The sequence below is a fragment of the Rhamphochromis longiceps genome, linkage group LG7 (genome assembly GCF_057381845.1).
Source record: "Rhamphochromis longiceps isolate RC_006_pf linkage group LG7, R_longiceps_female_GT1.1, whole genome shotgun sequence".
In the NCBI taxonomy this organism is placed as follows: Eukaryota; Metazoa; Chordata; class Actinopteri; order Cichliformes; family Cichlidae; genus Rhamphochromis; species Rhamphochromis longiceps.
Window position 1 is genome coordinate 62291614 of NC_140563.1, and position 10474 is coordinate 62302087.

The 10474-nt window shown below is 43.6% G+C and overlaps 2 protein-coding genes across 4 annotated transcripts in view; one reads left to right on the forward strand and one right to left on the reverse strand.

Moving 5' to 3' along the window:
- sptan1 (spectrin alpha, non-erythrocytic 1) overlaps positions 1-475 on the forward strand; it is a 37773-nt gene extending 37298 nt beyond the window's left edge. For all 3 annotated transcript variants that reach the window (XM_085414724.1, XM_085414725.1, XM_085414726.1), the window contains one exon: positions 58-475. In XM_085414724.1, the coding sequence (XP_085270850.1) occupies positions 58-183 (126 nt within the window). In that variant the 3' untranslated portion in view covers positions 184-475. The remainder of the gene's footprint in view (positions 1-57) is intronic.
- dync2i2 (dynein 2 intermediate chain 2) lies at positions 416-7844 on the reverse strand. Its single transcript, XM_085414727.1, has 9 exons — positions 7400-7844; positions 6133-6393; positions 5790-5899; positions 5487-5644; positions 4842-4951; positions 4441-4608; positions 1188-1420; positions 934-1091; positions 416-809 (listed from the first exon to the last, which is right to left on the reverse strand). The coding sequence occupies exons 1-9, from the start codon at positions 7475-7477 to the stop codon at positions 571-573; spliced, it is 1515 nt and encodes a 504-aa protein (XP_085270853.1). The 5' UTR covers positions 7478-7844; the 3' UTR covers positions 416-570.
- Between the last annotated feature and the right edge of the window lie 2630 nt (positions 7845-10474).

The window sequence follows — 10474 nt, forward strand, 5'->3', positions numbered from 1 at the left end:
CAGTGTGTCAGTGTCAGGTTATCAGTGGTGGTCTCATTGTTGCCTTCTTTCTTTCAGAACCTGACTAAAGAGCAGGCAGACTACTGTCTGTCACACATGAAGCCCTACCTCGACAGCAAGGGCCGCGAGCTGCCGTCAGCTTTCGACTTTGTCGAATTCACTCGCTCGCTCTTTGTCAACTGATCCTTTCCCCACCAGTGACCAATCGGGAAGCGTTTCCCACACACACTTCAATATGAACACACAGCTGAAACTGCATGATCGTGGCACTAGCAATACTCACCAATACCAAAACTCTGTACTCTATTTATCTCGCTCTGACCTAACTCTTTGTGCTTCTCATGGTAGTGAATGTGATTGTTTTTAGCCATTTTAGCTTGTGCTTTCAGTAAATTTAAGAACCTTGCAACAATGATGTAACACCACCTTAACATTTGCAGTGTGCTTTAATAAACGCTACTGGTTAAAACTGGAATCTGCTGTTCTGCATTTATTTCTGTTTTCAGACTTGGAACCACAGTTGTTGTCAGTGAGTCAGGCTGGTGCAGTCTCTGTCCTAGCTAATCTGTGTCACTCTGCCACTTGATTGGCTATTTTCTCCAACTGGCTGATCTCTCTGGGGCTCTGCTCCATCAAATCGGCACTCAGCTGCCAAATGTTGACTGTCCCATCGGTTTTTCCAACCGCCAAGAGGTGAGGTTTCTGACAGTTGAAGGCCAAACAAGTTGCAGCTTGGTCCGCATCTCCCTGCTCAATTGTAGCTGCTGCTCTCAGTGACCTGTGGCTCAGGTCGAACATCTGCACCTCACCTAGGAAAGTTACACACATGAAGAATCTGTTTTACACGCCGATGTACTGTTGGCTTTCTCCAAGAGGCTTCATTTCTTCATTGTAACCCCACACACGCAGGTACATTTGAAATCAGTGTACTACCTTTTCCAGTGGCTGCAGCAAAAACCAGTGGCCTGGTTGGCGACCACTGCACCTGAAAAATGTAAGAGTCTGAAACTCTGAGAGAGAGCAGTGGGCTGGCCTGCAGCAGCGAGTGAAGGTGGACCAGACCATCAGTTGATCCACTCACAAACAGATTCCTGTAAAGACCATGAGACAGATGTCACTCATGACAAATGTGAAAAGTAAACCCCCTCCTCTTTAATGAATTTATTGTGTGTGTTCTGCAAGTTTACCTGTGGAAGGGGGAGCAGTGTATGGAATGGACAGGGCCGCTGCGGGGCCTAAATGAGAAGACTGCCGGGGCTCTTAGTGTTGCATTCTGGCCCTCAAAGGCTGTTGCAGCTAGTGTTTGAGAAGAGAAGGAGCATCTGAGCAGCAGGCCTCCCTCAGACCCCACGAGGAAGGTGTCAGAATCCCATGGGGACAGAGCCATTGACGTGATACCTACAGTGCTGTTGCTGCGGGCCTGAGGACAACACAAAAATCTGTCTTTTACACAGAAGCATGGTGAGCAGAGGACTGCAAGAAGAATTATGTTCTGTGTCTGGAAAAATTTATGTGTATTATGACCTGAACTGGACTTTTGCATTACTCAAACTATGACCGTCTAAGTAAGTGGGCAGTGACAAGTCAGCCAGGGACTAGAGTCTGAACCATGGTTTGAATAACCCTCATCACTCAGACCACTCCGACCAAGTCCATTCCAAAGACTTTGCAACCTGTGACTTTCTCTTTTTTTCTATATATTCCTCCTGTTTGTTATTTATTCCTGCTGTCTTACCATTTATATTTTATTCCTCTTCAGTTGGTGCAGAGCACCCACAATTTCATTGTACATGTACAATGACAATAAGGAGCTATTCAATTCTATAAAGCACTCTACCAAAACCACTCAGTTGGCTCTTTTCAGGGTCACATTTTCACTGATTCTCTTCATTTTTATTGCGCTCTTAGATAGAAGCCATATTATTAATATAAACAACAGGAAGTCAGCCAGTGGGGTCTTTGCTATGCTACTGCCTGAACATTTCCAAACCATGTGAAACATCTCGGTACCTCATGAAAAAAAAACAAAGAAGATCTAAAATGTTTACTCAGTAGTAGGATGGTCTATCCCCTGAATCAACACACTGATCCAGGGGATAGACCATATTCCCTCCTTCCAATGTTATTGCTAACATTCATTTCAATTTTTTTTTATATAGCGTCACTGAGGCGTTCCCTGTCCAGCTGTCTCTCCAGTGTGTCCTGGGTCTGCCCCGGAGCTTCCTCAGGGTGGCACATGCCCAGAACACTCAGCCAGGAGGTGCCCAGGAGGCATCCTTGTTAGATGCTCAAACCACCTCAACTGACTCCTTTCGACGTGGAGTAATTGCTCTACTTTGAGCCTCTCTTGGATGGCTGAGCTCCTCACTCTGTCACCCTTTGAAGAAAGCTAATTTCTGTTGTTTGTATCTGCGAGCTCGTTCTTTCAGTCACTACCCACAGTACATGACCAGAAGTGATGGTGTGGACGTAGATCGCTTCGCCCTTATACTCAGCTCCCTCTTCATCACTGCAGCCGCAACCCCAATCCGTCTGTTGATCTTCCCTTTCCCCTCACTCGTAAGCAAGACCCCGAGACACTTGCGGCAGCAACTCGTCCCTAACCTGGGCACTCCACCCTTTAATGGCTTAGCACCATGGCCACAGAATCAGAGGTGCTGATTCTGATTCCTGCTGCAAACCATTCCACTGCGACCTGATGAAGTCAAAAAAATCAACATCATCTGCAAAAAGCAGACAAGATTCTGAGACCACCAAAGTGGAAGCCTTCCACCACTTGTCAAAAAATCATGAACAGAATCTGTGAGAAATGGTAGCCCTGTTGGAGTCCAACACTCACTAAGAACAAGTCCAACTTATTGCTGTTAATGTGGACCAAGCTCTTGCAACAGTGGTATAAGGATCAAATGGCCCGTTGCTATGAGCCAGACAAAATACTCAGAGGGTCTGCCAATCCAGAAGTACCCCCCCCCGCCCGATCTCCATATCCAGATCATTACAACATCCAGCGCTTTCAGGAACTCAGGATTAACCTCATCCACCCCAAGGGCCCTGCCGCCAAAGACTTGTTTAACTGCCTCAGTGACCTCACCCACAGTGATGGGGTGATGAGTCGTCCCCCTTATCCCACTGGGACACTCACGGGGAAAACCTGGTCTTGTTAAGAGAGACACCATCCATCCCACTTTGGATGGAGCAGCTTTCATTTCTACAAATCTGGCCAAACTGACTGTGTTGAACTTGCCTTGTAGTGGTACCCCTTTGTCTTTGCTTATACATGAAGGTGGTTATCAACTCAAACAGTAAACTCAGGGTGTCCCAATCTAGCTATGAGCAAGTTCACATAAAAGGGGCAGCATACAACCAGTCACAATAAGGATGACTAGTGGCAGTACAATAGCCATACAAAAGAGAAGACTATAATCCCTTATGTTAATTCTCTCAGCTGCATCGGTGAGTTTGAGATCAAGTAGAGAAGGAGTATAAAATGTGGAGATTTCTGTGAATGAGACCAAACAACCTTTTATTAGCTGCTACAAACAGGAAATACTATTTAGTGACAAGGTTCCGTCCAGTCACCGGTACTGGGTGCAATTACAATCACATTACATTTATCAGTAACAGTAGGACATCCATCCATCCATTCGCTTCCGCTTATTCTTTTCAGGGTCGCGGGGGGCGCTGGAGCCTATCCCAGCTGTCATAGGGCGAGAGGCGGGGGACACCCTGGACAGGTCGCCAGTCTGTCGCAGGGCCAACACACAGGGACAGACAACCATTCGCACTCACATTCACACCTAGTGGCAATTTGGATTATCCAATTAACCTATCCCCACAAGCTGCATGTCTTTGGACGGTGGGAGGAAGCCGGAGTACCCGGAGAGAACCCACGCAAACACGGGGAGAACATGCAAACTCCACACAGAAAGACCCCGGCCTGATGGTGGAATTGAACTCAGGACCTTCTTGCTGTGCAGCAGCAGTGCTAACCACCGTGCCACCGTGCTGCCCTAACAGTAGAACATGCTGTACTAAATTGTTGTTTTTGGGTTCATACCTAAAAACTAAGAGAAAGATCATATGTGTATCCTCATTAGGATAGGGATTTGTGTTGGTGTGTAGGGCTGTAGCCTCGGGTTTACATTGTTAACTGGTAATAAGAGTAATGAGCAATGAGTGATAAGTAAATAGGAAGTAATGTGACTAGTTTAACGAATTGCTTTCTCCAGCAGGTAATTAAGTAATTTTAGCTGCATTACTTTTAAGAAAAGTAATGTGTAATACATGACATTTTTTGAGTAATGCCCCCAACATTGGCAGTCAAAAACAGAAAATGCTGTGCCTACCTTTTCCATTGTGTTGCACCTCCACACCACCATAACATTCAGGAATTTCAAAGTGTTGTTTTTCTGCAGATGAAGAGTTCAGCCTGAAGCTCACCTTGAAACGGCTGCTGCTGTGGGGAACCTGCTGTTGTAGCACGGCATAGGCGGCTTTCTGGACAAAACTGCCTTGCTCAAAACCAACCGTCCACAGCAGCACTCTTCCTCCCGAGCAGGCACTGAGCACCCCGAACTCTCCCTTCTTCTGCAGAGGCACCCAGGAAACCTGCACACATAAATCCTCCCTTCACACTCATGCAAGACCACCAAGCAGGGTCATGCCTGGTTAATATTTGCATGGGAGACTGCCTGTCCATTTACCATTTACTTTACTCTGGAATAATGCTATTTCAGGTTATCCTGGAGTGCTGTGATCAAGTTCAAGTGTGTAAGATCAAGCAACATGCAGCAGGATGAAGAGAGTTTAGCAGAAATGCCAAAAGCATTGTTTCCTCTTACCTGGTAAACAGGGTCTCTGTGGCTGTCTGCAGACAACCCAGTTTGAGCCACTACAGAGTCTTGAGTCCGACTGGTGTCCCAAATCACCACTTCTCCACTGTACAGACCCCCTGCAGCGACAGCATTACACACAATAAATAATTCAGTATTAAAGCTATTAAAATAGCTACTTAGAAGAAGCTTTGTGAAGTCTGGGAAAGGCAGCACCGATCATGCTGTCAGTGATTTCTCAGCCAGATTAGGAGCAACAGTCAAGAGACAAGTAGCAGCTGATGAAGATGGTCAGACAGACCAAGATAGGGATGAGGCTTTATGATAGCTTTATTAACTTTGAAGGATTTAAAACAGCTAGATTTATTTTGGCCAATACAGCTGAGCCTAGTATAAGACAAAGGAGCACCAATGACAGCAGACAATGCTCAGATATTACCAATACTCTGAACCAAAGATTATTCTCAAATATGGTCACAATGTCCCCTTCGAGTCGTGAATTTCTGAATATTAAAGAAGATCAAGTTCACCTCACATTTCAAGCTGGCAGTAGTTAAACTATTACTTAAAAAGCCATCACTTAATACTATGTTTAATACTTTGGAAAAGAGTTATTAGGGCATATTTATTTCTGTGAAGGTGGCATCACTGTACCTGCGATGAGGGAAGGCTGGTTGGGATGACAGCACAAAGCTGTGACTGCAGTAGGAACATCTATGACCAGGTCCGCCTGACTGTGATGCAGGCCTCGACGGTCCAGGTTCCAGGTGCAAACACATGACTTCTCATTGCTCCAGTCTCCATTGTCAATCCTGCCCACCATAAACACAGATCTGAGCCACAATGATAACAGCAGAGCTTTTCCAGCAGTTTACACTTTTTATGACCTGGAGAAAAACATCAGGAAATAATAAGTGGACTGTTAGTATCGTATACATTAACATCAGACACACATACCGACCATAGGCACAGGCAATGACTGAGCCAGTACAACTCCACGAAACACTAGTGACATGCAGGCCTTTCTCTTTAGCGCCGGGATGTTGAAGGGAATGGATGAGTAAGACCTGAAAGATGGAACACCGTCATACAGAGATGTGAACAGGTTTTAGGCAAATCAAAACAGCGATCTGCTGTGCTGATGCCTTGTGAATAACGGGACAGCTGAAAGTAACTTTTTAGTGCAATGTTTCACTTTCACTTCATGATAAAGACCATCAGGTAGTAATATGACCATTCTAGATTCCTTCTGCAGCAGATGACAAACCCTCTCTGACATACAAACGAGTGTTCTGCTTACCCGCTGACTGTGGTCTTCCCAGCTTGCCTGAAACCCGTCAAAGGCATGGCTCCTGACATTTTTCACTAACTCTCTGACGACCATGTCTTCAACCTGCTGTAGGAAGTCCTTCAAGCCAGGCGGCTCTGGTTCATCTTGGTTTTGCTGGATGAGCTGCTCTGTGGCCTGCTCCTGTAGCTCTGTCTGAGTAGAGCTAATGGTAGTGGAAATGACCTGGACCTCTGACTCAGCACTGCGAAACATCTGAGTCTGACATCCTTTCTGAAACCCCAGCAAAAATAATGGTCTTTTTACTAAGGAAGCAAGAAAGGTGAGATGCCTTATGTGATTCACAGTTCAACATAATCCTTATGTATCTTATAAACCCTGGTTTAGCCCATCGCTTCATCCACAGTATGCATAAAAGAGAGACAAAGCCACAGTGGAATCACTCATTGGTTTCGAATGTATTTTGAAGGCTCAATGTTAGCATTTTGGCCACTGTCAACCAGATGTTTGTGTGCTAAGTCCATGGTGTGTCCGCTCCAGAACTGCATAAGCAGATGGATGGAGAATTGGGTTTTCCAAAAGGTATGAACAGCACAGATACAGTTAAAAGAGCCTAGCAGACACGTATCAGCTATTGCTGCCCAGGGAAATACCTGTTATTTAAAAAAGCCACACTCAGAAATTTAAGACTTTCCTGTTTAATTACAGGATGAGCTTAAAGGCATTAAAATAATTTTAAAAAAGAATGATGTTTTGATTAGCTGTCCCTTGCAAACAGAAGGTCTGAACCCCAGGTAGGTGGGGCTTTATCATTACTCAAGGCCACAGCTGTGTGCCTGATCTTACTGAAACAGTGATATCTTCTGCCACTGATATACAGAGAGCAAACACTGTGTCTCAATGCGTCTATAAGTGATCCGCCCTCATCATTTGAAATCGTGGTCATGTTTAATAGATGTAACCTGCCATAGATAATGCAACATTATCTATGGCAGGTTACAAGAACAAGAAGAAGTGTTTTCTATCAACGTTAAGTCGGTGCAGTCTGCATGAAATGTCCCTGTTTGCTTGATGCTGCATATTTCATGATGTCATCTTGCAATGCATTCTCCTCTGAATGCAAATGCGTCCACCCAGGAACACCTGAACACGCATGTGTTGCATCAGCTAAAGTTAGCTTCGGATCCAACCAATATTCTGCAACTGTAGACAGCAAGCACGTCGCTGTCCAGGCTAACAGAGCTCTGTGGGGGGCAGACTCGGTGCTGCCCAAACTTACCGACTCCTGCGCCGCCTCGTGAGACTTCCTCCACAGTGACTGGACACTCACCGTGTCCAGGGCTTCGTCTGCGAACATGCTAATAAAAAGGCATTATCAAATATTTTAACATTGATCAGATAAACTCTAAGCACTCCGAGGGCCGTTTGACGCCTTTGGAGCCATTTTACATAAAGCTGGCGTTACCGTGGTTACTGAGATTATCACGCGAGGCAAGAAATAAATCCCACATTCACTTCCGTGTTTGTAGGCGTGAACCAGCGGACATCTTCAGCGTTAAACCCGTGTTCACTAATTGCGGCGGTTGATAATTACATTTCTTTTAAAATACATACAAACAATGGTGTATAGTCTAAAAGATTACCCGTCTGTATGTTGTTAAAAAACTAAGACACCGCCCTTTAATAAAAACTAGGAGTTTATCAGCCTGTCACCGAACTCCGAATGATCTCAAAAGGTCGACTTCGTTCATTTGGACATGGCGTTTGCAGTGAGAGAAACGTTTCGTCATCTAAGCGATTTCTTCAGTCTCAGCTGACTCCAGGTTCCCCCTCCTTATTATAAGCAGTACATTTGCACAGTGACTGAAACTAGCACCACTGAATGAACAATGGGCTGTGAGTTCAGTGGACGAATTTTGGGCGCAGTGTGTTTTGAGCTTTAAAAGCTCGGATGAGTGACGAAACGTTTGTCCCGCTGAAAACGCTACGTCCAGATAAACAGAATCAACCTTTGGGGATTTACTTATTGCGTTTTATGATTTGCAAACCTCTGTGATGGGTCTATGCAAGACAAAACCTTTCCATGTATGAATTTGGCCAAGTATTCTGTCAAGATGATCTCCTTGTATGTGCTTGAACCATTTTCAGAGCAGTGGCTGTTAAGCGGTCATCTGTAGTTGTATCTCTTGATGCAAATATAGCCAGTGGTGAGTGAAGATTGTGTTTTTATGCTTGCAGCCCTTTTGTAGTATTTTCCCAAAAGTCTTGAGGATCATCAAGATGTTTTCTGGCAAAACTCGGAAGACCCTTTATGTTCCTTTTGCTCAGCAGTGGTTTTCGTCTTGGAACTCAGCATGCAGGCCATTTTTGCCCATTTCTGTCTTACGGTGGAGTCATGAACACTGATCTTAACTGAAACAAGCAAGGCCTGCAGTTCTTTGAATGTTGTTCTGGGGTCTTTTGACCTCTTGGATGAGCTGTCATTGCCATTTGTGGATAATGGCTCTCACTGTGGTTCGCTGGAGTCCCACAGCTTTAGAAATGGCTTTAAACCTTTCCAGACTGAGAGATTTCAGTTACTTTGTTTTTCATTTGTTCCTAAATTTCCTTGGATTACCACATGATGTCTGACTTTTGAGGATCTTTTGGTCTACCCCGCTTTGTCAGGCAGGTCCTATTTAAGTGATTTCTTGATTGTGGCTAGAGAAACTGAACTCATCTTTCCAAAGATGGGATGCACCACAGTTCATTTATGTTATAACATATCTATATACGTGTTAGAACATTTTTCATATTAAATTCTCACATAAAATATTTGATCCTGCCCATTAAGCTGTAATGTATGGGGTCCACATTAATCAGAGCTGTACCCATTATAATAAACACTCCACAAAATCTACATGCAGAATTGTGCAGATATATTTTAATTGTACAGTACTGTGCAAAAGTCTAACTCTCATTCAGCCTAATGCAAAAGTTAATAAACTTCTGTTTATTAAAACAGACCGAAGGATGACAACATAGAATCATAATTTATGATTTACATCATTTCCATTAGTCAAACCATAAAGTAATCTCTTTTGTCCTGTGGCTGAGAGGTTTTATCATTCTGGAAGAGATAACTCCCATCAGAATAGAAGTTATTTATTCAGCTAAGAGGATTAACTGAAGGAGCACACAGCATATGATAAATGAGGATTATTCTGAACTGTGAAACATGCAAAGCTACTCTAATAGCTTTCAAGAATAGTTCAGGAATAAATCCAGAGTTGGGAATGATTACAATAGGTCCACATTTACTGGTTCTTTATCACGCCTCTATATAAATAGCAACACTATGTACTTGCCGTTAGAAATAAGTTTTCTAGTCTTACTGACCATTCATGTTCCTTTAGGCCTAACACTCCCACAGCACTTTAATCTACTTCATATCTATAGCCAAGTAAGAAACCCCAGTTAACTTAACATGTCTTTGGACTATGGGAGGAAATACCTAGGGGAAACACACTAGAACAGGGAGGGCATATAAACTGTAGTTAGAAATTCCTTCACCTTATGCTGAGATGACTGCTTACTGCCATCCACTATATGTGATCCAAACAACTAAGAAGTAAACCTGACTTTGCCATGCGATGACTCTGCTGGGTCCACTAAATACACTTCTTTGATTGCAGACAAATGGTAGTTTGTTTAAGTGACCAAAATGTAATTTAAATAAACACGTGCAAAACTGTTTTCAAACCTGAGGCAGCCCAAATAATTTATTTTAACATCCACTAGCAGCAAAGTCATAAACAGTGAGGGTAAAGGTCACACTGAAGAGCTAGTAGCTTCCAATAATTTACTTTGCTTTTCTTAAAAGTAGCTAATCACTAGAGTCAGCCAGAACCTGCTCCCAGTTGTAATTATAAAAGTGACATTCTAACTTTTCTGGACAAATATTTCTGGAAGTCAATTCACTTTTGCCAAATACAGATAATTTTTCCCAGTATGATTTATCCTTAAACAGTGCTTACACCATTAAAGAATCACACACCAAACAGATTTTGTCAGCTGTTTGACCAGAGGCCTGTGCTATGTAACAGGATCAGGGATCAAGTCAAAGGCTTTACAGGGGTACACCAACACAGTAACATATGCTGTAGACCTAACCTGCTACAGATGTTCAAGATGAACATGAAATCAATTCTAGCATTACTATTCCTGGAAAAGAAGATCACTCAGATAGTGGTAGGGTGTAAAGTCGTTGGACAGGCCTAATAGCACTAATCCTGTGAGCACATGAGAAAATGGGATGTTGTGAGATTGGTTATGTTAGCTGAACTGGCTAAATGTGATCAAACTACTCCAAACA

Coding starts and splice junctions, on each gene's coding strand:
- dync2i2 (XM_085414727.1), bottom strand. CDS start 7,477: ATGTTCGCAGACGAAGCCCTGGACACGGTGAGTGTCCAGTCACTGTGG. Junction 4,609..4,841: donor ACAGAGACCCTGTTTACCAG/GTAAGAGGAAAC, acceptor TTATGTGTGCAG/GTTTCCTGGGTGCCTCTGCA. Junction 1,092..1,187: donor CACTGCTCCCCCTTCCACAG/GTAAACTTGCAG, acceptor TGGTCTTTACAG/GAATCTGTTTGTGAGTGGAT.